This window comes from Peromyscus leucopus, chromosome 23 (genome assembly GCF_004664715.2).
Source record: "Peromyscus leucopus breed LL Stock chromosome 23, UCI_PerLeu_2.1, whole genome shotgun sequence".
Classification (NCBI taxonomy): Eukaryota; Metazoa; Chordata; class Mammalia; order Rodentia; family Cricetidae; genus Peromyscus; species Peromyscus leucopus.
This window is the reverse complement of record NC_051082.1, coordinates 25,755,514-25,781,949: the sequence shown is the minus strand read 5'-3', so window position 1 is coordinate 25,781,949 and position 26,436 is coordinate 25,755,514. Positions and strand designations below refer to the sequence as shown.

General features: G+C 52.0%; 1 protein-coding gene across 6 annotated transcripts in view; it reads left to right on the top strand.

The window, feature by feature from the left end:
* The window catches only part of Clip2 (CAP-Gly domain containing linker protein 2), a 64,411-nt gene that overhangs the window by 21,927 nt on the left and 16,048 nt on the right, over positions 1 to 26,436 (top strand). For all 6 annotated transcript variants that reach the window (XM_028870108.2, XM_028870111.2, XM_028870109.2 and 3 more), the window contains exons 3-8: positions 6,885 to 7,435; positions 12,453 to 12,577; positions 13,470 to 13,683; positions 14,219 to 14,416; positions 16,816 to 16,919; positions 20,990 to 21,050. In XM_028870108.2, coding sequence (XP_028725941.1) covers positions 6,885 to 7,435; positions 12,453 to 12,577; positions 13,470 to 13,683; positions 14,219 to 14,416; positions 16,816 to 16,919; positions 20,990 to 21,050 — 1,253 coding nt within the window. The remainder of the gene's footprint in view (positions 1 to 6,884; positions 7,436 to 12,452; positions 12,578 to 13,469; positions 13,684 to 14,218; positions 14,417 to 16,815; positions 16,920 to 20,989; positions 21,051 to 26,436) is intronic.

Below are 26,436 nucleotides of genomic sequence, written 5' to 3'. Positions count from 1 at the left end.
CCCTCCCCTGACCACATCCTAAACTTTTTAATGGTGTCAGGATGGGGAAGCCAAGATGAGCTTTTCCTGGGCTGTGTGGCAGGGGGCAGGGCTGCCTCCTAATACTCCTGACGTTCTGTTCACTATCGATCCGGGAGGCGGGGACCAAGGCCAGCGCCTGCCTGCCTGCCTGCCTGCTGGACCCTATGGCCAGTGCCTGAAGCTTCTCCATGGGGAGCTGGCTTTGCTCATTTCAGGGTAAGAAGAAGCCTGTCACATCCCCTCCCCACCCCCACCGGGGTACCCCAGCTGTCTGCGGGCCCGAGTAGTGGGAGTGGAATGGGGGGGGGACAGAGGGAGCTCATGAGTGGCATTTGACTGTTGGAAGGATGCTGAGCGCTCCTGGACCCAGAGTAAACGGATGGAGGATGCCTTCAGGGAAGCAGGGTACGGAGGCAGCGTCGCTGGCTAGGTGCCACAGGGTGGGGGTGTTCAGTCTGCAGAGGGCTCTCTTCTGCTATGGGGAGGGGCAGACTCAGCCTCCCTTGAGCGCCACATGGGTGGGAACGGTCCGAAGGCTGATGGAAGGGGGATGTCATTCCGGGGAGGTTCCGTCATCCCTTCCTTCCTGACCTGTGTCTTTGAGAGCCCCTGGGGAGAGGGAGAGGCTTGGAACAGAAAACCACGGGGGGCTTTAGGCCATGGATGTATGTTTTTTTGAGGTGTGTGGGGAGGGGGAGCCACTAAGGATGGACGGTCCGTCTAGAGGGGGGTTGGTGTATATCCAGCTCAGGAACTGAAGTCCAGTAGCTCAGCAGGTAGACTGTGCGAACTGGGAAAACAGCACCACGGAGTCGGGGGAGGGGGAGGGAGGTTAAGAGAGGGGCCGTCCCTGGCCGCTGTCGTGGGAGGGGTTGTTGGGAGTTGGCACAGGTGGACAGACACACCTCCTTAGGTGGCACCAAGAAGAAACTGCTGTATCGGGCCAGGTGGCACACCTTCCCTGCTTTGGCATTTCCTACTGCCAGAGATTGCAGATTCAGCAACCCATCGGTGGGTGACTCGCCGTACTCATAACCCCTCTTGTGTGGTTATGGTGCTGCTCAGTAACATGTTAAAAGGCTCCGAGAAGTCCCGCAGGGAAAGTACCCTTCACTTTGTGTAAGATGCTTTTTTTTTTGGTTTTGGTTTTGGTTTTTTGAGACTGGGTTTCTCTGTGTAGCTTTGCCCCTTTCCTGGAACTCACTCTGTAGCCCAGGCTGGCCTCGAACTCACAGAGATCAGCCTGTCTGTGCTTCCCGAGTGCTGGGATTAAAGGCGTGTGCCACCACTGCCCAGCTCAAGGTGTTTCTTTCTTTCTTTCTTTTTTTTTAATCCCCCCCCCTTTTTTTTTCTGGAGCTGAGGACTAAACCCAGGGCCTTGCGCTTGCCTAGCAAGCGCTCTATCACTGAGCTAAATCCTCAACCCCTCAAGGTGTTTCTTATTTGAGCTTAGCATCCTGTGTTACTAGAACTGTGTCCCACAGAGCATTCAGAGAGGTGACCGCCTCCTGGAAGGCCCAGGTCTTAGCATGGGATACTTTTCTTCCATCCAAGGCCATCAGGGCAAAAGCCATATTCACCCCAGAGTCTATACGTCCTGGTAAGGCCTCTGAACGCATATATACATATATGTATGTATGTATGTATGTATGTGTGTGTGTGTGTGTGTGTGTGTATGCATGTTGGGGTCATCTGCATGTGTGGGCGTGCCTGTGCGGACCTGGGGCTACTATGGGATCCTTCTTCATCTCTCTTCCACCTATTCACTGAGGCAGGGTCTCTCAGTCAAACTCTAAGCTCATCGATATGGCTGTTCTCATACCCATCCTCCACCAGGGTTTCTGTCTCCACCTTCTGAGGCTGGAGTGACATGTGACCACCTGGCACTTATAGTGGTTCTTAGATCCAACTTCAGGTGTTCAGACTTACAGAGTGAGCACAAAACCACTGAGCCATCTCCTCGGCTTTTTTTTTTTTTTTAAAACCTTTGTGTGTGTGTGTGTGTGTGTGTGTTGTGTGTGTGTGTATGTGTTTGGGTTTTGGTTTTTTGGTTTGTTTTTGTTTTTTTGAAACAGGGTCTCTGGTAGCTTAGGCTGGTCTTGAACTCACTGTATATAATCAGAGATGACCTTGATGAACTCCTGACCCTCCTGCTTCTACTTCCTGGTAACAGGCATGGGTCATCACACCAAGTTCCTGTGCCGTTGGAAGTGGGCTTCATGTATGCACTCTCCCAATGGGGTAACGTTCACAGCCCCACAGAGCCCTTCCAGAAGAGAGAGATCGCTCCATGAATAAAGCAGTTAGAATGTGGGAAGTGAGGACTGTGCTGGCTTTTTAAAACAAAAAAAAAAAAATAACATTACATGTTTTAAAATATTCTTATTGAATTGTGTGTTTGTGTGTATGTGTGTGTGTGTGTGTGTATATTGTGTGTGTGTGTTGTGTGTGTGTATTGTGTCTGGGTATGTGTACGTGAGTGCAGGTGCTCACAGACTCCAGCAGAAGGCATCAGATCCCCTGGAGCTGGAGTTACAGGCAGTTGTGAGCCACACAGTGTGGGGGCTGGGAACCCAGTTTGGCTCTTCTGAGAAGAACGGTAGGCGCTCTTAACCACTGAGCCATCTCTCCAGCACCTTAGATCAGATATTTATCTATATTTACATTTATTTGTGTGTGTGTGTGTGTGTGTGTGTGTGTGTGTGTGTACGCCACACACATGCACCATGGTGTGCTCATGGAGGGAGGTCAGAAGACAGCTTGGATGGGTCAGTTCTCCCTGCTCCACCATCTTGGTCCTGAGATCAAACTTCAGTCAGTCTTGGCAGCAAGCCCTTTACCCGCTGAGCCAGCTCACTGGCCCTGCCCTTTTGACAGAGTAGACGGGAAGCTTTCCTCTCCAAGGCTCCGAGGAGCCCAGGAACTTCCTGAGGCAAGAGATTATAGGAACCTCTTTCAGAGCTGAGCGCCCCTTCCCTCCGACACCCCCAGGGCTCTGTCTCCCTTGCTTCATTATCCTCAGCTGGCTGAATCACACCTTCTCTTCTTGTATGACCCCCACCCCTTCCTGTCCCTCATTTGTCCTCCCCTGTAGCCTCCTTGTGACCACGGGGTTGGCCGGTAGTAGTTTCTCATTGAGCTGGGGTTCCTCCTGGCTGAGTCTTGACAAGTAAGGAGAAGCCCTGCTGGGGTTGGACAAATAGTTCAGACCAAGAATGAGGACCTGAGTTCAAGCCCCAAAACCTATGTAAAAAACAAACAACAACAAAAAAAAAAAAAAAAAAAAACAAAAAAACTAAACCTTATTGGGGGTGGGGCTGGGACAGGACTCTGTTGCCCAAGCTTATAGAAAGCTGTGGCTTTCATCCCTGACATCACATAAACAAGGCACGGTGGTGCGTGCCTGTAATCACAGGACTTCAGAGGCAGAGACAGAAAAAGATCCAAAGTTCAAGGTCCTATTTCGCTCCATAGCAAATTCCAGGCTAGCCTAGGTTAGGAGACACTTTTAAAAAAATCAGGTGAGGTGGTGTCCATGGGCTGTGATCCCAGCGCTGTGGAGACAGATAACTTGACAAGCCCAGTGAGAGATCCTGCCTCAGAAACAAGGTAAGGGGCTGGAGATGGCTCCGTGCTACAGAGCACTTGCTGCTTTTCCAGAGCTCGGTTCCCAGCACCCACAGCTGGCAGCTCGCAACCGCCTGTAAGCTTAGCTCCAGCCATTCCCCGCCCTCTTCTGGCCTCTGTGGGCACCTGCACACACATGGTATATGCATGCACGGCACACATGCACACATGCACAAAGAGAGAGACAGAGACAGAAAGGAGAGAGAAGACAGAGAGAAGAGAGATGAAGAAAAGGCTTGCCCCCTGCCCAAGACAAGGCAGATCTTCTTCATGCAGAGGACAGTGCCATCTGGGTCCCCACTCTGAGCTCTACACCAGCTGTTGAACCAGCCAGCTGTTTCCCTCCCTCACTTTGGCCTTAGTCCTTTGCATCAAAGCTCCACTTGGAACTTTGTTTTTTTTGAGACAGGGCCTCACTATGTAGTCCTGATGAGCCTGGAACTCAATATGTAGACCTGGCTGGCCTTAGACTGTTAGAAATCCACCTGCCTCCTGTGTGCTGGGATTAAAGATTAAAGGCATGCACTACCAGACTGGGTTTAGTTTGAACTTAAAACCTGCCTTAACAACAACAAAGTCTGAAACAACTTCTCATGTAACCCGGGCAGGCTCGCTTCAGACTTATGTATAGTTAGGGGATGACCCTTAACTTTTGATCCTTCATCCTGCCCCTCTGAAGTGTTGGGCCACCACACCCAGCCACTCAAGATAAATTCTGCTGTGCCTTTCTCACAAAGGGAATCACTGTCCAGGAAGACAGTAGATTGCTTGCATGTCACGGATGCCTGGCTGAGGCTCTCACGTATTTGCCCTCTAACCTCGGATTCTTTCAGTAGCTCAGGCTGGCTTCAGAAGTCTCCCCAGTTCTGGAATGACAGGTGTGCACAACCCGATGTGGCTGGCCCTTGATCTTCCTGGGGTTACTGGGCCACTGTGTGCCATGATGGGCGCCCCAGAGACAGTATTAGGTCCAGGCTCCACCCTCAGGTGACTCCGTGAGAAAGTGGGCCAAGGGAACCACCCATATGCCAGATGTTTTGTTTGGGTTTTTGTTTCCCCCTCCGCGTCGAGACAGGGTTTCTCTGTGTATCCCAGGCTGTTCTGGAACTCGATTATAGACCAGGCTGGCCTTAAACTCAGAGATCATCCTGACTCCGCCTCCTGAGTGCTGGGATCAAAGGCGTGCGCCACCACCGCCCGGTCCATTTGACAGATCTTAAGAGCTCTAACTACACACACTACCTGCCCCTGGCATAGATTGTCAGTACCAATAGACTTGGTGACCTCACGCCTAAAATCTTGGGGAAGATAAGGCAGGTGGGGTGCTGTAAATTGAAGGCTAGATTTTCCTGCATGGTGAAGCCAAGGCCAGCTAAGTCTATGTAGTTTGATTCTAAAAACAAACAACAGAAAGGCCCCGGGAATGTGGTCCAGTTGGTATTGTGTTTGCCTAGCAAGCTGGAAGCCCTGGGCTCCATCCCCAGCATCCCGTAAATCAGGCATGGTGGTGCACATCTGTAATCCCAGCGCTCATGAGGCGGCGGCAGAAAGGTCAAAGCTATCATGTGCTATATAGGGAGTTTGAGTCCAGCCTGGGTTACGTGAGAGCATCTCAAAAAATTAAAAATAAAAATCAGAGCCCAACAGTACTCTGGAGATAGATAGGTAAGTAGATAGATAGATAGGTAGATGGAGAGATAGAGAGAAAGAGATGTACACACACATATATATCTTACCTAGTTGTCTCTTGGGGAAACTGAGGCATCAATTTAGGGAGGGGGTTTAACCAAGCCTGGCCAATGTGTTACAAATCTGGGGATAGGGTGCTGTGTTGGGGCATCCCTTGTCCTCCCATCCCTGGGCAGCCAATATCTCCCTGCCTGTCTCTGTGGGGGAACTTGAAAGGGGTTTGGTCTCTGTGAGGCAGGGGCAGCTGGAGGGGCCAAGCGGGGGAGGCTAAAAGGGGAAAAAATAAATCAAAGAAACTCTCTGCTGGCATCACAGACTTGTGACCTGAGTTGTAGCAGCTGTTGAAGCAATTGGTCGGAGAACCTGTGACCCCTCGGAGAGGCAGGGGTCAGAAGAGATTATCTGAGGGTCCTGTGGGCTGGGACAGCTGAGGGTAGGGACAGCTGAGCGGGTAGCTTTTTTCTAAGAATAGCCACACTGGGTTCCCGAAACCCCGGAGCCCCTTCTTGTGTTTTAAACAAAGAGGACAGGTAAAGTGGAGTCCTCAGTGGGACTAAGGTGGGTTGGGCTTTACAGGTTTATGACCCATAGTTGCTTCGGCCTGCCAGGCACACTTTACAGGATTTTTTTTTTTTTTTGTTTTTTTTTTTTGTTTTTTTTTTTTTTTTCGAGACAGGGTTTCTCTGTGTAGCCCTGGCTGTTTGGAACTCCCTCTGTAGCCCAGGCTGGCCTTGAACTCGGAGATCCTCCTAGCTCTGCCTCCAGAGTGCTGGGACTAAAGGCGTGCGCCACCACTGCTGGCTCAGTTTTTTTTTTGGAAAGATTTTATTTAATTTTATTTTGTGTGCATTGGTGTTTTGTCCAAATTCATGTCTGTGTGAGGGTGTTGAATCCCTAGGAACTGGAGTTACGGACAGTTGTGAGCTGCCGTGTGGGTGCTGGGAATTGAACCCAGGTCCTCTGGGAGAGCAGCCAGTGCTCTTAACCGCTGAGCCATCTCTCCAGCCCTCCAGAACTGTTTTGCATTCATTTATTTATTATAGAAGGGAGGGGTGGCATTCATTCCATGGCACACATCTGGAGGTCAAAGGACAACTTGTAGAAGTTGTTTCTTGCCAACATGTAGGTCCCGGGGATTGAACTCAGGTCGTCAGGCTTGGTGGCAAGCCCCTTTACCCACTGAGCCAGCTCACCAGTCCAACTTTTGTTTTGTTTTTGAGGTTCTGAGAACGGAACCCAGGCCTCATGCAAGTGCTCTGCCCTGTCAGCCACACTCCCTCAGTGTGGACCTCGTAGGTGGCAGGGTGTCCCTGAAAGACTCAGACACTGGACTCCCCTGGGTGGGAGCCAGAAGAAAAAAGGAAAAAACTGAGTTACCCACTGTCCAGAAGGAAGAATAAGCCTTACACAGGCCATACTGCTGGCCATGCCTGCCTCAGTTTCCCCGTCAGACAACTATCACAGGACATTCTCCAGCTCCGGCTGGCTGCCCACCCCCACCAGTTCCCAGGCTAGCCCTAACTACTGCCTCTTAACTTATCCCACAGGGTCTCCCCTGCACAAGCAGGCCTCGGGCCCCTCCTCGGCTGGAGCCACCACCGCTGTCTCCGAGAAGCCGAAGGCAGCTGAAGTGGGTGATGACTTCCTGGGGGACTTTGTGGTGGGCGAAAGGGTGTGGGTGAATGGTGTGAAGCCCGGCGTGGTGCAGTACCTGGGGGAGACCCAGTTTGCGCCAGGCCAGTGGGCCGGCGTGGTCCTGGACGACCCGGTGGGCAAGAACGATGGAGCCGTGGGGGGCGTGCGCTACTTCGAGTGCCCAGCTCTGCAGGGCATCTTCACGCGGCCCTCCAAGCTGACCCGCCAGCCCACAGCTGAGGGCTCGGGCAGTGACGCCCACTCCGTGGAATCCCTCACTGCCCAGAACCTGTCCTTGCATTCGGGCACCGCCACGCCCCCGCTCACCAGCCGCGTCATCCCCCTGCGGGAGAGTGTTCTCAACAGCTCCGTGAAGACGGGCAATGAGTCTGGCTCCAACCTGTCGGACAGTGGTTCCGTGAAGCGCGGTGACAAGGACCTCCACCTGGGAGACCGTGTGCTGGTAAGTGTGGGTGGTACCTGGCTGGGCACACCCCCCTCTGACTTCCACCCCTCACCCCCTCATGGATAAGCTGGACCCCCAGGGGCTGAGCAGAGTAGGGGCTCAAAGGGACCGTGAACGAGGTCCAGGCTGAGGCCACATTCCTCACTGGTACCACATAGAGGAGAAGTAGAGAAGACGTGGGCTCGGAAGCCTGCTGCTGTGTGACCCTGAGCATGTGTATTAACCTTTCTGAGTCGCAGTTCCCATCTGTGTCTGTCAGCTTTTTGTGGCTGTGATGAAATGCCAAAGATGAAAACAATTTAAGAGAGGAAAGATGGGTTTAAGCACGTGTCTTAGGCGGGGGTTCCGTTCCAAGTCGGCCAGCTCCATAGCTTCGAGTCGGGAGGGAAACATCATGGCCGAAGGGCATGGTGGGAGAGAGCTGGTAACCTGTGGTAGCTAGAAAGAGGGAGGGGGAGATGGGGGAGTGAAAGCCGAGTGCACAGCTTAGGGATGAGCTGGCAAGATACCCACAGTGACTGCTTCCCCTGAACAGGCCTCACCTCCTCACGGCCAGTCCTGCCATGACCTCATCGTGGGTTAACATGGATGAGTTGGTGCCCTCGTGATCAGTCACCTCTCAGTAGTGCCCCCAGCTGGGGACCAAGCCTTCAACACTGTGTGTGTGTGTGTGTGTGTGTGTGTGTGTGTGTGTGTGTGTGGTGATGGGGGGGGGCATTTATATCCAGACCGGTTCTTTCTTTTATTCTTTTTAGACAGGGTCCCACCATGTAGCCCTGGCTGGCCTAGAATTTTCTGTGCACACCAGGCTGGTCTTGCTCGGACACCATGCCCAGCCGTAATACTTTTTACAAAATGGGAACTTCTGACTGGGGCTGTAGCTCAGGTGGTCGGGGCAAGCACAGAACCCAGGGTTTGATCCCCGGCGCCCCATAAAACATGCTGGAGTACACCTGTCTTCTCAGCACCTGGGAGGTGGAGGCAGGAGGATCTAGGTGAATCTTAGGCTGAGACTGGAGGACAAGATGAGTTCTTCTGTCCCCTACAGGCCAAGCCGTGCCTCCCTCCCCCCAGCTTCCCTCCAACCTCTCCCACTTCACCCTCCTGAGGCTGGCAGCCAATATGGCGGTCTCTGTGGTAGAGGCATCCAGAACTTTCCGTAGGGAAGATGGTCAGTCATCTGAGAAATTGGAGAAGGCACATCAGACTACCACTGAATATAGGGCCATGAATATTCATATCACTACAGATATTCATGTGGTGACAAATATGTGGGCATGAATATTCATGTGTTCATGAATATTCATGAGGCAAAAAAAAAAAAACAGGCTCGGGGGAGAGTGAAAAACATGGTTACTGAAATAAGAAAATGTCCAGACGGGTTAGGAGATTAAGAGAAGTTAGAGGTGGTGAGGCACGTCTGTGATCCCAGCATCCTAGGGGGAGGCAGGGGGATGGATGGTGAGTCCGAGGCCGGCCTAGGCTGCAAAGTGATGATCAGTCCAAACTGGGCCGCAGAGCAAGACCCAGTCGGAGCAACAGGCCAGGGCCGGCCAGTAACTCAGTTGGTAAGTGCCGTACAGCGACCTGAATTTAACCCCCAGCACCAAGGTGAAAAATTCGGACTGTGGGGGTGCGTGCTTGTAATCCCACAGCTGGCGGGGTGGAGACAGGAGGGTCCCTGGGGCTGGCTGACCAGCCGCCTAGCTGAATCCCTCGGCTCCAGGTTCAGTGAGAGACCCTGTCTAAGGTGGAGGGATGAGGAAGCACCTGACCTTGACCTCTGGCCCGGGTGTGCATGTACATAGTCACATGAGCACATACACACAAAGAGATTTTATACACACACACACACACACACACACACACACACACACACGCACACGCACACGCACGCACAGTGGAACCCTGCCATTTTCAGTAAAATAAATGGAACTGGAGGTCATGTGAAATAAATAATAAGATAAATGGAACTGAGGTCAAGGGAAAATAACACAAATACAAGTCAAAGTTCTGGTTTTCCAAGCTGCGTTGGTGACAGTAACTCATGATAGCATACACACACACACACACACACACACACACACACACACACTTGAAATGATACCATTGGCCTGCTGCGTATCTGAGGCTGGCCTTGAACTCCTGATCCTCCCGCCTCTATCTCCTGAGTGCCAGGATTACAGATGTTGTGCACACGGGTTGGGTTCCAGGGCCTCCTACACGCTAGCTGAGCACTCTACCAGCTGAGCGGCTCCCCAGTCCCCTCCCCGTCCCTTGTCGTCGTCCCCCCCCACTCCACCCCCCCCCCGTTAATGTATTTTACCATGAACATTGGAGGGCTCTTCAGAGGCTCCCTTATTTAAAAAAATAAATAAATAAATAAATAAACAGATGAATATGTCAGGGAATAGAACAACGTTGCCCGATTTGAACGGTACACACTGTAGACATATGGTACACACAATCACATTGTACCCATTTGTAAGAACAGCTATTGTCAGTTAAAAAAAAAAAAAAATGAGGACCAGTGAAGTACGAGCTATTCTTATGTGTCAGTTAAAAATACATTAAAAGTTTAAAACAGAAGTTGCACAGAAGCCTGCTATTTAAAGAGATGGGCACGATTACAGAATCCTCCCACCCGAAAGAGGAAATGATACTTTTTTTTTGGGGGGGGGAGAGAAGCTTCTGGACTTTGGAAGGTGGATTGCAGCAGCTCTCAACCTGTGGGTCGTGTAAGACCATCAGAAACCACAGATCTTTACATTATGATTCGTGACAGTAACAAAATGACAGTTAGGAAGTAGCAAGGAAAATAATGTTATGGTTGGGGGTCACCACAGCCTGAGGAACTGTATTGAAGGGTCGCAGCGTTAGGAAGGTTGAGAAACTCCTGGGGTACTGGTCATTGTTTTGTTAGTTTTTCACTGTCACAACCTAGAATCATCTGGAAAGGGAGTCTCATGAGGAATTATCCAGGTCCCACTGGCATATGGACATGTCTGGGGAGGGGGTGGTCTTGACTGATGTAGGAAGGCCCAGCCCACAGTGGGTGGCACCATTCCCTAGGCAGGAGATCCTGAACAGTGTCGGAACAGAGAAAACTGAGTGTAAGAAGCAAGCCAGGGACGAATGCATGCATTTGCTCTTGTAGATGTGATGTTTCAATATCCTGCCTTGACTTCCCCACAGTGTTAGACTATGACCTGGAATTGTGAGCTAAATAAACTCTCTCCTCCCCTCAGTTGCTTCTTGTCAGGGTGTTTTATCACAGCAACAGAAAGGAAATTAGACCGGACCTGGTTTTGCAAGTACTTGGGCCTTTAATTTATGTGTCTGTATAGTTTGCAGTTTTGTTTAATTAACTTTTTTAAACAGTGCTATATAGTTTTGTGTTTTGATTTTTAAAAAAATTTTGTGTGTGTGTGTGTGTGTGTGCACATGTGTACATTAATGCAGGTACCCAAGGAGGCCAGAGAAGGGTGTTGGGTCTTCGGGAGCTAGAGTTAAAGGTGACTGTTTCACCGTGTGGCTTCCAATCCCCCGAGCCAGCTCTCCAGTCTCTAAGGATACATTTGATTGGTGAGCGTGGGATGCACACCTCAGGAGGCAGAGGGTGCTCCTCCTACATAGTAAGTTCCAGGCCAGCCAGGCTACCTAGTGAGACCCTGTCTTTAAAAAAAAAAGAAAAGAAGAAAAGAAAAAAAAATCCCCTTTAGTTATTCTTTGGCAATGTAGTACATGTATACAATGTATCTTGATCATATTTTACCCCCAACACCCCCACCCCCCCCCCCGCACTTCTCCAGACCCTCCCCAACAGGTCCCTCCCCCATCTTCATGTCTACTTATTTATTCCCCAGTGCTGGGATTAAAGGCCTGCGCCACCCTATTTATGATCTGCTGAATCCAACTGGTCATAGAAGTGGGGCCATGGGCCACCTACCAGCAGCCACATTCTGGAAGGAAACTGAGTCTTCCTTCCCCAGCAGCCACCAGTGGCTCCTCAGCTAGGAGAGGGGCGGGGGGGGGGCCTCAGGAGCTCCTCCGCTATTTTATTTATTTGTGTGTGTGTGTGTAGGTGTGCGTAGGTGTGTGTAGGTACACGCACGAGCATGTCACAGCATGGGTCTGGAAGTCAGCACTGCTTTGGAAATCAATTTTCTCTGTCTACTGAGGGTTCCAGGGATTGAACTCAGGCTGTCAGGTTGCAGCTGACAGGTTTTACCTGCTGAGCCCTCTCACCAGCCCTACTTTCAATTTTCCCGTGGTGTTGGAATGGAACCTAGGACCTCATGTGTGCTAGACAAGCTCTTTACCACTAGGCCACGCCCCCAACCCCTCACTGGGGGATTCTAGGCAGGTGCTCTACCACTGAGCCACACCCCAGCCCCTCACTGGGGGATTCTAGGCAGGTGCTCTACCACTGAGCCACACCCCAGCCCCTCACTGGGGGATTCTAGGCAGGTGCTCTACCACTGACCCACACTCCCAGCCCCTCACTGGGGGATTCTAGGCAGGTGCTCTACCACTGAGCCACACCCCAGCCCCTCACTGGGGGATTCTAGACAGGTGCTCTACCACTGAGCCACACCCCAGCCCCTCACTGGGGGATTCTAGGCAGGGGCTCTACCACTGAGCCACACTCCTGGCCCTGAAAACTGCTTTTGTATTTTTACTGAGAGCATTTACCAAGGCTCTAGCATCATGCAGAATGCTACGTACATACAGTATTTAATTATTACAAAAATTCTTTTGGTAGATGAAGACGCTGAGGTTCGGAAGGGTTCTGTAACTTGCCCAAGCTCATGCAACTGAACAGCAGAGTTTGCGTTCAGATCTGTGTGTCTCTCTCCAAGCCCGGCCCTTCCACGTGGCAGTCACGTGACCCACTGGAACCCGTGTCCCTCCCAGCCGTCCGTGGGTGTCTCCTCTCTCTCATCTGCCCTCTGCCGGGCTCAGCCCGTGCCCCCTGCATCCTCTGGACCTGCCTCTCTCCATGTGCCAACAGGTTGGTGGGACGAAGACCGGCGTGGTCCGATACGTCGGGGAGACGGACTTCGCCAAAGGCGAGTGGTGTGGCGTGGAGCTGGATGAGCCCCTCGGGAAGAACGATGGGGCTGTGGCCGGCACCAGGTACGGTGGGCTCTCCTGAGGATCGTCAGACGGGATGAGGATGGGGGGGGGGCGCAGAGCGATCGTGGCCATGTGTGTACCAGACACCGTGATGTACATGTGTTTCCTCCCAACAGCCTGTCAGGCTAGGCAGGGGGCCTGGTCATCCCATTTGATTGCCAGGAGAACTAAGGCCAGAGGTCATTGTCACAGGCAAGCACTAAGAGAGTCCCTCTGTTCTGTGTTCCCTTGGCCACAACACAGGGCCGAGCGAGACGGGAGCACTAGGAAGGCAGAAACACGAGTCTCTGTTTACCTCTGTGTTTCCTGAGTGATACAAAAGGGCTGCAGGTGTCCTGCCCTCTCATATCCCTCCCTCCTTTTTGAAACGGTCCTGGGGAGCCCAGGCCAGCTTCTCATTCACTCTCTAGCAGAGGTTGGCCTTGAACTCCGTATCTCCTAACGACCTCTCTACTTCAGGGTTTTTCTTCTCGGTGCCAGGCACTCCCAGGGAATAGAGAGCACCAGCTCTCCATTAGGAGGCAGAGCAACTAACTGAAGTTGCAGCTGGGGTATCGTGGCTTGTAGGCTCTGGGAGCAGTGCATCCTGGGAGCTCCCATCTTAATTCTGCTGCTGCTTCTGTGTGATGGGCAGCAGGTCTCTTAATATTATTTCCAGCTGTAAATTCTTGGCAGTCCAGTCCTCCTAACCCCCTGCCTCCACCTCTGGAGTGCTGGGATTACAGGTGTGCGCCGCCATGTCTGGCTCCTCCATCCGGAGGGCTTTCACCTTGAGATGTGACTGGCAGGGCCTAAGGAGTGGCCTGTATCTTTTGGGGCACTGAGCTGGAGTCGGAAGCAGGGGAGACCCCAAGAAATGATGGCATCACTCTGGCTCTCTCATGCTCCCCAGGTATTTCCAGTGCCCACCCAAGTTCGGTCTCTTTGCACCCATCCACAAGGTCATCCGAATTGGCTTCCCGTCTACCAGTCCGGCCAAGGCCAAGAAGACCAAACGTATGGCTATGGGTGTCTCGGCCTTGACCCACAGCCCCAGCAGCTCTTCCATCAGCTCCGTCAGCTCCGTGGCCTCCTCGGTGGGCGGCCGGCCCAGCCGGAGTGGCCTGGTAAGCGTAGAAGTTGGGGAGCTGGAGAACTCTGATATTAAGGGTGGTCTTTCTGTCCCCAGCTTGCTGATTCCAGGCATCGGTTGGGGTTGAGGGGTGGTGGGGTGTGTGTGATCTTTTCATAGGAAAAATTGATCCACTTATATGTTTTGTTATTGTTACGGCTGGTTCCTTGGTCACCTTCCCTGGGTAAACAGTGTGGGGTAGATAGAGGCAGGGAATTCCAAAAGACTCTTAAGGGACCCTAGGTGAAGTGAGGAGAGGAGAGGAAGCCACTCGGGTTTGGGCGGAAGGACTTCAGTACCGCTTGGTCTAGAGTGGAGCTGGCCAAGGTGAGGCAGCCCTGTTGAAGGGAGAGTCTCAGCCATCGTGTTACCTTTGAGGGTGAATCAGCGAGTGAGTTTAGGGCATCCTGGGGCACTGGCAGGAAAGCGCAAGGCTTCCCTTCTGTGTTAGTTTACGTGAGGCCAATGAGAGCAAGCTGAGCTACGTCACCGCCAGTAACTTGAGTCCCGCCTGTGCCCACCCTCTCCAGCTCACGGAGACCTCTTCACGCTACGCCCGGAAGATCTCAGGCACCACAGCCCTGCAGGAAGCCCTGAAGGAGAAGCAGCAGCACATAGAACAGCTGCTGGCCGAGCGTGACCTGGAGAGGGCCGAAGTGGCCAAGGCCACCAGCCACATCTGTGAGGTGGAGAAGGAAATCGCCCTGCTCAAGGCACAGCATGAGCAGGTGGGTGGCTGGCGGGCTCTAGGGTGCCCGGAACACCTCTTCTCAAAAGGCCGGAGATGCTAAACGTGGTCATGAAAGCTGCAAACCCAGAGCACACCGCACCACCAATAGCCAGCTCAGCAGCCTGGAAAGTGTCTCCACTAGTGAGCTCAATTGGCTTGGGCCTCTCACAGGTGACTTGTCTGGTTTGAGAGCCCTCCCTTGCTTATATAAGTAAGCATAAGGGGAAGGGCCAGAGTGAATTTTGTCAGTTTCAGGGACTTCCTGAAGCTTTTGAGTTGTTTGTTTCCTGAGTTTTCACAAGCTTCTCTACAAGATGGACTCTTTTACTTCCCTTTAGAGCATCCTGCATTTTAATAGGTTTGCCTCCAAGATAGGATTTCTTTGAGGGACCCCTCTTGGAGGGAGGCCCATAACTACTTCTCAGCTCTTGGGCCAAGATCAAGTGTGGAGCCTGCCTTTAAACCTGTGCGTCCTGCTTTTAGTACTCCAGCACCAGCATTTTCTAGGTCAGAGGAGACTTACTTTTCTATTTTTGTTGTTTTTTTATTCAGAGTCTCCCTTTGTAGCCCAGGATGGCCTGGAGCTCACCCTGTTAATCAGGGTAGCCTCAAACTCTACATTTCTGCCTCCTCCTCCCTAGTGCTGGGATTGCAGGTGTGAACCACCATACCTGGCTGAGTTTCCCTCTCTCTTTTGTTTTTTTTTTTTTTCTTTCTTTCTTTCTTTCTTTCTTTATTTATTTATTTATTTTGTACAAGAAGGGCAGATCTCATTAGATGTTGTGAGCCATGTGTCTGGGTTGAACTCACTCTGGAACATGGTGCTTTCCTCTGCATCTTATTGTTTTTGTTTTTCAAGACAGGGTTTCTCTGTGTAGCCCTGGCCGTTCTGGAATTTGATTTGTAGACCAGGCTGGCCTTGAACTCACAGAGATCCACCTACCTCTGCCTCCCGAGTGCTGGGATTAAGGTGTGTGTCACCACCGACTGACCAGTTTTTCTCTTTTTCTAAAAAACTTTTGGGTACATCTTAGTTTTATTTATTTTGGAGGAGAGGATTGTGTGTGCCACAGTGCATGTGGAGGTCAGTGGACAATTTGGGGGCGTCTGTCTCTCTGTCCATCATGTGGACATGTGGATTGAACTCTGGTCATCAGGCTTGGTGCCTGTGGATACTGAGCCATCCCACCCCCCACTTTGGTGATAGTTGAGGTATTGGGGTTGAGGCATATGTAGCTCAGTGGTAGATCACTTGTCTCATGTGTATCGACCTTAGGTTCAAGCCTCAGCATCACATGCACACACAAAAATTATACTTGGTTAAAATTCACCACGCTGTGTCCAGATTCTTAACTGAAATGGTCCATCTCTAGGGATAAGACTGTTCATGTTTCAGATAATGTTTTGGGCACACACATCTATGGAGAGATAGGGTTTATTGTTACCTATCTGTCCTTCATTCCTGATGCTTGTATGAATGTATTTTGGCAATAATAGAGACCCAGCTTGGGGTTTATACATGTTAGGCCTATGTTCCACCACAAGACCAAATTTCCCAGGCTTCTACTTTTCTTTTTTTCTTTTTTCTTTTTCTTCAAACAGTCTCACTGTGTAGCACAGGCTAGGCGAACTCAATCGCCTCCCCTCCCCAAGTGCTGGGATTACAGGACTGTGCCACCACACCTGACGTAATGCTTGTCTGTTGTGTGAGGTCCTGTTTGGGCCCCTGTGCCCATTGGTGAGCTAGCTCATCCTTCCCCGATGCTTGGGGGCTTGGATTAATGTGGTCGCCTCAGGGCTGGGGTGGAGTTTATTGGTGGAGTACTTGCCCAGAGACCCCAGCGAAGGGCTGGGGCGTGGCTTAGCGTTAGCGCACTTGCCTAGAACATGTAAGGCCCTGGGTTTGATCTCCAGTATTAAAACAAATAAACAGGGGGCTGGAGAGATGGCTCAGAGGTTAAGAGCACTGACTGCTCTTCCAGAAGTCCTGAGCTCAATTCCCAGCACCCACATGGTGGCTCACAACCATCTGTAATGAGATCTGGTGCCCTCTTCTGGTCATACATGCTGTATATAAAATAAATAAATAAATCTTAAAAAAAAAAAAAGCCAACTATCATAAAGCCAACCTCATATATATGCTCAGATGAACCTAGGTGGCGCTGCTACACACACACACACACACACACACACACACACACACACACACACACCGTGGGGCCTCTGCTTCCTTCCCTGCTGGATCTCCCCTCTTCATATCTGGTTCACTCTCCCTGCCTAGCTGGGGCCAGCAGGGAACAGGGGCCTCTCCTCCTACGCCTCCCCTGCTCTGTCCTGTCCCCAAGAGCAGGCTGGAACTGACTTGACCCTGCCCTGGCCTTGCTCTGTCTGGGTCAGTATGTTGCAGAAGCCGAGGAGAAGCTGCAGCGGGCGCGGTTGCTGGTGGAGAACGTGAGGAAGGAGAAGGTGGACCTGTCCAATCAGCTGGAGGAAGAGAGGAGGTACGTGCCTGGCGCCTGCAGGGGGCTAGAGTGCAGCATTTCAGAGCCCAGTGAATGAGTAGGGGTGGTGGTGTGGGGAGCTGGGCGGGGCAGCATAGGCCTGTCTGTAATCCTAGCACTTGGGGGCTGAAATAGGTGGAATCAGTAGTTCAAGCCTAGCCTAGGCTATGTACTGAGTTCCAGGCCAGCCTGGGCAACCAAGCACAACAGCCTTTAAATAAAAACAAACAAACAAAAAAATGTGGTCAGGGATGTAGCTCAGTTGGTAGAGTGCTTGTCCTGATCAGCTTGGTAGTGAGTTTGAGACCAGCCTGGGCTATATAAGATCCTGTCTCAGAAAGAAAGAAGAAAACAGCAAGGGTGCTGGGTGGTGGTGGTGGTGGTGGTGGTGGTGGTGGTGGTGGTGGCGCACACCTTTAATCCTGGCACTCAGGAGGCAGAGCCAGGTGGATCTCTGAGTTCGAGGCCAGCTTGGGCTACAGAGAGTTCCAGGAAAGGCGTGAAGCTACACAGAGAAACCCTGTCTCAAAACAAACAAACAAACAAAAAAAAAAACAGCAAGGGCTTGGACCAGGTATGATGGCTTAGGTTTATAAGCCCAGCACTAAGGAGACTGAGGCAGGAGGATTGCTGACAGTTTGAGGATAGCCTGGACTACATAGCAGGTTTCATGCCAGCTAGAGCTGCATAGCAAAATGTTATCTAAACCCGTCTGAAGAAAGAGCTGTAGCCTAGTGAGAGGGTGCCCGTAGAGCCTGCATTAAGACTGAGTTAGGCTGAGAGATGGTCGTGGGCACTGCTGTTTCAGAGTCCTAGCAATTAGTAGTCAAACTGAGTTTAATCCCTAAAAGCGCTAGGAGAATCGTGGCCTTGGTTTCTTTTTAAAAACTACTTAAAGCCAGGTTGTGGTGGTGGCGCATGCCTTTAATCCCAGCACTTGGGAGGCGGAGGCAGGTGGATCTCTGTGAGTTCGAGGCCAGCCTGGTCTATACAGAGTAAGTTCTAGGACAGCCAGGGCTACACAGAGAAACCCTGTCTTAGAAACAAACAAACAAACAAACAAAAAACAACTTTGTGTGTGTATGTGTTTGCTTATGTGTGCATGTGTTCACTGAGTGAGTTTTTCCCCAGTCTCCATTTTTGTTTTTGTTTTTCCCACGAGGCAGGGTCACCCTGTGCACTTTAGACTAGCCTCCGACTCATGATCCTTCTGCCTCGGCCTCCTGAATGCTGGGATAACAGGTGTGTGCCACTTCACCTGGCATATCTTATCGGTTAAAAACAATTTATTTGTGCCAACAATTAGGTGGCAGGGGGCATGGGTGTGGCCATCAGAAAACAACTTATGGGCACCCATTCCCTTCACTGTGAGTCCTGGGGATCGAACTCAGGTCGTCAGGCTTTACGGCAAGCACCTTTCCTCACTGAGCCATCTTGCTGGCCCATACGTCAGTTTTTTGAGACTGCCCCAGGGATGGAGCAGAAGTTCCCCCAACTCCTGGTTCCCTAGAAAAGCCCATAACAACGAAGGTCAGGGACAGAAGCACACCGATGGGAAGCACCCATGGAAAGAGGCAGGCCTTAGTCCATCAGCCCCAACCAGAGACACAGGGCCTGTCTTGTTCCTGGGTCGCCTGCTGGAATACAGAGTCAGTCTTGTCACCTCCTTCCCAAGAGGTGCCGGTTTCTGTATGGCCCTTCCTTCCCCATGCTGGCAGCAGCCCCTGGTCCTGACACCCCATTTGCATCTGTTTTGGGCATTCAGCCGAGTCCTGCAGTTAATGTCTTCTCACTAGGGGAAATGAGGGTTTATTTATAACTGCATGAGATGGTCGTCCGGGCCTACACATCTGGTTCCCATGGCGATGCATCTCATGCCAGAAAACAAAAAAACAGCCTTTTGAGGCATCATGAGGTGGGGGGCTGGGAGATGGCTCATTTGGTAAAGTGCCTTCTGCAAAAGGGCCTGAATCCAGATCCCTAGCTGTAAGACAGGCATGGTCACACACGTCTTTAACCCATGCACCGGCTGGACAAAGCCCTGCAGGCCCCAGAGCTCCCTGGCCAGGCGGTCTATCCCAGTTAGCGCCCCCAGATTCAGTGAGAGACCCTGCACCTTTCCACACATTGCTGGGGAGGCAGAGGCAGGCGGATCTCTGGGAGTTCGAGGCCAGCCTAGTCTACAGAGAGAGTTCCAGGCGAGGCAGGGCTACATAGCGAGACTTTGTCTCAGAAGAACCAAAACAACAAACAACAACAATCTTAAGAGCCCACCATAACAAAAAGAAGGTGGAGAGTGATAGAGAACATCACCCTGATGGAGCTCAGCGGGTAAGAGCGCTTTCATCACAAACGGTAGGACCTGAGTTCAGATCCCCAGCCCCTGTGTAAAGCTGGGTATGGCCACATGTGCCTGTAACCCTAGTGTTGGAGGGATCCAGAGCCACATGGAACCCTGGAGCTTGCTGGTTGCCAGTCTAGCTTCAGGTTCAGTGAGAGATCCTGCTCAAGGGCGTAAGGTAGAGTGAGAGATCGGGATACCTAATGTCCTCTTCTTGCCTCTGGGCATAGTATACACATGTACATGTACACACACACACACACACACACACACACACACACACACACACCATCAAACCATAATCTCCTACACTCACATACATAAACTATGTACAAGCTCAAATGATTTTTTTTTTTTAATTCAAAATAAGGCATCATGGGAGCGGTGTTCACTGTGGGGCGATTACCCACAACCCCACAGTTCCCCAGAGTTTTCTGCGAGCAGCAGGAAATATTAGATAAAAGGATTTAGATTGCGGAGATAAACAGACAGAAAATTAAGGATAGCCTCGAGAGGGCCTGGAACCTATTCCAACGGGCCCCAACTGTCTCTGACCTAGGGTTTTTATAGAGACGCCAAGGGGTGGCGCAAAAGACCTCAGCCCAGCACAGCCCAGTGCAGACCATCTCAGACACTCGCACTCAGGCTCGTGGTCCTGATCATCCTCTCTATGCGGACCTGCTGGGTAAAGCCACGAGGAACCCGAGAACGGGCTCCCCCAGTTCACCAGAGGTCTGGGTGCAGGTCCCAGCCTTGCTTCCTTGCCTCAGTTACCTTACAGGTCCTGTCAGATGTCAGCAAGCCCCGTTTGTAGATGGCAGCATGAGGTAGTGCCGTGTCCCCGGCCTGTGCCTCTTTGGCATGTGTGTGGGTGAACATGTGTCCCTGAAGGGAACCCTCCCTGACTCCTGCCGTGAGATCCAGGGGGAGCTTCTCCATCAGTGGGCAGCCCAGGGAATGCATGATGGGACCTCCGCTCTCAACTCTGAGGAGGAGAGTGGAGTGAGCATACAGGAAGGCCCCTGGCCTCCCTCATCCTCTTGGCAGAGACAGGGCCACATGGCACGCTGGTATGCCCGCTGAAGAGCCGCCATCCTGGTTTGGTGTTTTGAGGCAAGGTCTCACTATGTAGCTCAGGCTCAGACTGTTGTCCTCTGTGACCATCCTGAGAGGAAAGAGGCTTGTATTTAGTGCAGATCTTCTGATGCTGCCATCTTCATAGCTGGCCCTGGTGCACATACATTTGCTTTTGTGCATGCGCGCGCACAAAAGAGAGAGAGAGAGAGAGAGAGAGAGAGAGAGAGAAAGGAATGGGGCTGTGGATGGAACCAGGGACCTCCCATGTGTTTGACAGGAGCTCTACCACTGAGCCACACCCCAGCCCCTCACTGGGGGATTCTAGGCAGGGGCTCTACCACTGAGCCACACCCCAGCCCCTCACTGGGGGATTCTAGGCAGGGGCTCCACCACTGAGCCACACCCCAGCCCTTCTCTGGGGGATTCTAGGCAGGTGCTCTACTACTGAGCCACACCCCAACCCCTCACTGGGGGATTCTAGGCAGGTGCTCTACCATTGATCCACACCCCAGCCCCTCACTGGGGGATTCTAGGCAGGGCTCTACCACTGAGCCACACCCAGCCCTCATTGGGGGATTCTAGGCAAGTGCTCCACCACTGAGCCATATCCTTGGCCACCAAAGCCCACCTCTGCCTCTTTTCCTGCCCACAGGAAGGTGGAAGACCTGCAGTTCCGGGTGGAAGAAGAATCCATCACCAAAGGAGACTTGGAGGTAACGGGTGCCGTCCTCGCCTGCTCACTTAGCTCTGTGGGTCCAGTCCTTGCCATGGGAAATGGCCTTGGCATTCAGGCAGCAATCCCAGACCTCTTTGGGGAGGCTGGGGTGACTCAGCGGAAAAATGGGGGAAGAGTCAAAGGCCCCCTTCGTGGAGGAGTGGAGGAGGGGAAGGCCTTAGGACATCTGGTGTTAGAAATGGTCATGATGATGTTCTCGGTTGAAGGTAGAGTCGGGACAGACTGAGTGAGGTCCCTGACGTTTTAGGTCTTTACCTAACAACATAGGAGCCAGACTCCTAGGATCACGGACACGGGCCTGGCTAGAAGGAGCATTTGGGATCACAGAATTTACAGATGGCAAAACTAGGACTCACTGGCTAAAACTAGGGCTCACTGGCTGGGGCTCTATCTCAGTTGGCAGAGTGTTTGCCTGGCACTCATGATGAGTTCTGGCTTCCATCTCCAGTACCCCATAAACCAGACGTAGTGGCACAAGCCTGTTACCACAGCACTGGGGAGGCAGATGGAGCAGCATCAAGTTCAAGGTCATCCTCAGCTATCTAGTGAGTTTAAGGCTAGCCTGGGCTACATGAAGAGGTGGGGGAGGACCAGAGCTCAGGAAGGTAGAGATTATCCCAATGCTATAACCAGCTATCAAGTGTGGACACCAGAGACGGTGATTGTTGGGTCCTGGTCCAGCCTGTGCCCTCTCCATATGGCCACCTGTGTGCTTGGTGTGGACACAGCTGGGATTGTCCCTAGTGTGTCCTAGTAAACACACTGTGCTGAGTTAGGGACTAGGGGGGCCTTAGGTCCATTCAGCGGGCATCTAGCCCTGCCCCTGAGGCCTGTAGAGACCTCTGAGATCAGGAGACCACCCTGGGTCACTTTTCCTGTTCTGTCTCTTGATGTTCCTTGGAAAGGAGAGCGGTAGAGCGCTCCTGGAGCGGCCAAGTGGGTCAGCGAGCCAAGCTGTTTCTGTCCTGTCTCTGGCCTGTCCGGCCTCTGGAGGTCACTTCCCTTTGGCTGGCCTGTGCTTCCTCCCTGTAAAGTGAAACAGTCGAAGCCCGTTACAGGTGGCCAGGCCCGAGTGTCCGTCCCTGTGGGGCTTGGTTTTTTATGGGGTGGGGTTTTTTGTTGTTTTTTGGGTTTTGCTTGTTTGTTTGTTTTTCAAGACACGTTTCTCTGTGTAACAGTCCTGGCTGTCCTGAATCTCGCTCTGTAGACCAGGCTGGCCTTGGACTCACTGAGATCTGCCTGCCTCTGCATCCCAAGTGCAGGGATTAAAGGTGTGCGCACCACCAGCCTGGGTTGTGTGGGAGTCGTTTAAACACAGCTGAGACCCAGTGGTCTGCATGTGTGACTAATTCCCAAGTTCCTGAAGGGCCTTGGAAGTCACAGCCATAGGTCATTTCTGGGCTCAGCTCAGACTGGTCTGGGCTTGGTGCCACCCTAGCTTTCTAGAGTGGCTGAAGCAGGATGATTGGAAGTTCAGGGCTAGCCTGGGCTACAGACCACGTCCAAATCAGCCTGTACTTCTCAGCAGGATCTTGTCAAGAACAAAGTAAAAAGGGAGCAGGAGATGTAGCTCAGTCAGTAGAGTGCATGCATGTGTGAAGCCGTGGGTTCAAATCTCAGCGTGGAAGGGCACCTAGTACAGGGAGGTAGAGGCAGGAGGATAAACGTTAAAGTCATCCTTGGCTACACAGCAAATTCAAGGCTAGTCTGGTCTATGTGTGGAGTTCTAAGCCAGGCAAGACCACATAGAAAGACTCTGTCTTTAAAACAAAACAAAACAAACAAACAAAAAACTGGACATGTTGGCACACACCTGTAATCCCAGACCTCGGGAAGTAGAGGCAGGAGGATCAGGAGTTCAGGGCCAGCCTCAGCTACGCTGTGAGTTTGAGGGCAACCTGGGATAATGGATAAATGAGACCCTGAAAAGAAGGGAGGGAGGGAAAAGATGAGTTCCGCATCCTTACCCAGCCTGAAGCCGTTGTGGTTTGTGGTTTTGTTACAGCCAGAGGGACAGGACAGGTGGTTGTAGCTGGCTTATCTGATGGGCAGCAGCCCCCCTGCAGAGGACAGATGGGTGGGCTTGTGGGGAGAAGGGGGGCTGCCAGAACTGAGCCCCCTCCACCTGCTCCCAGCAACAGAGGCTTAGGCAATGATGGATTACCAGGCAATGCACACGTGCTCACCGCCCAGGGCGGGCAGTTCAAGGAGCTGGAGCCAGGGTGGTGCCAGGCGCTCACAGACCCTTGGTGACTCCGGGTCAGCCTGTCTGTCTGCCGCCGCCACCGCCGGTCTGTCTGTGTCTCTTACTACATCTGCTCCCTGTTCCAGACTGCCAGACGTCACCACCCAGTTATCCCCTGGAGAGAATCTGGTTGGTCCCAGGCCTGCCAATAGGCTGGTGCAGGCATTGAGGCAGGGGGATAGGACAGACAGTGACCCAGCCAATGTAGCCAGAAGGTCTGTCACATCCAGTTTCCGTTTTTTTATTCTCAAGACTAAATTGTGACCATGTTTGGAGCAACCAGAATGTGAACCCTGCTAAAGTCCAATTTATCCCCACACACACTTGGTTGTTTTGTTTTGTTTTGTTTTGTTTTTGAGACTTCCCAGGCTGGTCTGGAACTCAGAATTCTCCTGCCTCAGCCTGCAAGTACCAGGATTGCAGGCTGGTAGCCACGCCGTTTCCCCACTTAAAAGACAAACCAAGAGTCTACAGAGAAGGCTCGGTGGTTAAGAGTACTTGCTATACTTCCAGAGATCCTGGGGTTCAGTTCCCACATGGCTCACAGCCTCCGGGATCTCCAGCCCCAAGGGTTCTAGCGCCCTCTTCTAACCTCCACGGGGACCTGAACATATACCCATGGATGGATGGACGGACGGACGGACACACACACACACACAAACAAATCTTTTTTTAACATTTAAAAAAAAATCATAACTAGCTGAGTGGTGGTGGTATACACCTTTAATCCCAGCACTTAGGAAGCAGAGACAAGCAGATCTCTGTGAGTTCAAAGCCAGCCTGGTCTACAGAGTGAGTTCCAGGCAGCTAGGACTATTACCCAGAGAAATCCTGTCTTGAAAAACGCAAAACAAACAAAAAACCTGGCACTGCAGAGATAGCTCAGTGGTTAGGAGTACCTGCTGTTATTGCAGAGGACCTGAGTTCAGCTCCCAGTACCCACGTGATGGTTCACAACCATCTGTAACTCCAGTTCCAGGGGACCTGACGCCTTCTAGCCTCCAGAGGCACTACACATGCATGTTGGTATTATACATTCATGCAGGCAATACATTGACACACATAAAATAAATACATAAATCGAAAAAAGATTTTTATGTCAAAACCAAGGGCTTGGGGTGAGGCTCAGTAGTGGATAGCTTACCTAGAACCCACACTGGGGATGCTGAGGACATGACTCAGCAGAAGAACAACTGCCTAGGCCCCCCTAGTTGGGGGCCCACAGTGGAGGATAATCAGTAGAGAGCCTGAGCCTGAATCCCCAGCACTCTGGTTAGAAACGGGTATGGCACATGTCTAACCCCATTGCTGAGGAGGCAGAGACAGGCTCCCTGGAGACTGCTGCTTGGCCTAGCCAGTGAGCTCCAGTTTCAGTGAGACCCTGTCTCCAAAACAGGCTGGAGAGATGGGTTAAGACCTGGTATCCACCTCTGATCTCCACATGCATCTGAACACACACACACACACACACACACACACACACACACACACACACCAAGTCAAAATTGAAAAATTGAAAGCCGGAACCCTGTCCTAAACACAACACTTGGTCCGCTTGGGCTGGGTCACCCCATCCATCCTCTACTGTTTCCGTGACTAAACTCATCATTGCTCGTTAGGCCTCCCTCCTCTTCCTCTGCTGAGGGGCTGCTATTAGGTTCCAGTCTCTTGGTCTCCACGGCCGGCCACCACTTCCTGGCATCTGAATGTTTTCCCCCCATTGTCTAAGCCCTGCCCACCCCTTCAGACTTTGCTGCGGGGTTGTGTGTGGCAGGGAGGGGGAGGCTGTTGCTTTACACTGTGTCTAAGGGTGGGCCGCACCCTCCCCACTCTTCCCGAGACAAACCTGGTTTCCAGTCTGGTCTCCTAGGAGTACCCCAGGGTGCGGGTCCTCCCCGCCTCCCTGCTGACTTGCAGAGATCCATCACGGGCCCTCCAAATGCCAACCCTGTGCCACCCAGAGAATGTCCTGCTTTGTTCTCGGATGAAACGGGCGCTGTAAAGAGGGGACAGAAGTGCCCTTGTGCTTAACAGAGACCAGGCGTCCTCTGTCCTCTGCAGAGCCTGGGGAAGGGGGAGGAGGGGGAGGGATGCCAACCAAGCCAGGCTCCAGGAAGGACAGTGGGTGTCAGCCCAGTCCCCACCTAGGAGGTCTGCTGAGGAGAATCAAGATGGCGTGAGTTGCGTTAGGCAGGGATGGTGGCATGTACCTGTCATCCCAGCGCTAGGGAGGCTGAGGCAGGAGAAGAATGGCAGGTTCAAGGGGTATCCTGGATTACATACTGAGTTCCAGACCAAGCTGGGCATATGGTACAGTCTTCATACTTGGGAAGTGGGGGGGGGTCAGCCTTAGCTACATAGTGAGCCCCTGTCTAAAAAAAAAAACTAAACAAAACAAAGTCAAGATGATTTGGGAAACCCTGTCGTGTTGATTTTCCCCCCCTTGAATGCAGGCCTGGGTGTCCTGAAGCCAGGGGTCATTCATTCATTCATTCATGCTGCGTGCAGGATGCTCTAACTAAGACTTCAAGCTGGACGTGAAGGCACATGCCTGCATGTAAACCCAGCACTTGGTAGTCTGTATAGCAAAACCCTGTTTCAAAAGACCTAAAAGAACAGGTGTGGTGGCACACACCTTTGGTGCCAGCACTCAGGAGGCAGAGGCATGTGGATAATTTGTGAGCTCGAGGCCTAGAGGGGCATCCAAGGCCAGCCAGAGCTGTGTGGTGACCAAAACAAGCAGGGCCGACAAGAAGGCCCAGCAGGTAAAGGGACTTGCCGCCAAGCCTGAGAACCTGAGTTTGATCCCTGGGACCCACATGGTGGAGGGAGAGAACCAACTCCTGCAAGTTGTCCTCATGTGCACTGTGGCATGTGTGCCCGAGTACACGCACAAACACACACATACACACACACACACACACACACACACACACACACGTGCATACACACACATGCACACACACATACACAATGAATTAATAAAATGTTATTAGCAAAAAAGAGAGGGGCTGGAGAGATGGCTCAGAGGTTAAGAGGCTGCTCTTCCAGAGGTCCTGAGTTCAATTTCCAGCCCCACATGGTGGCTCACAACCATCTATCTGATGCCCTCTTCTGG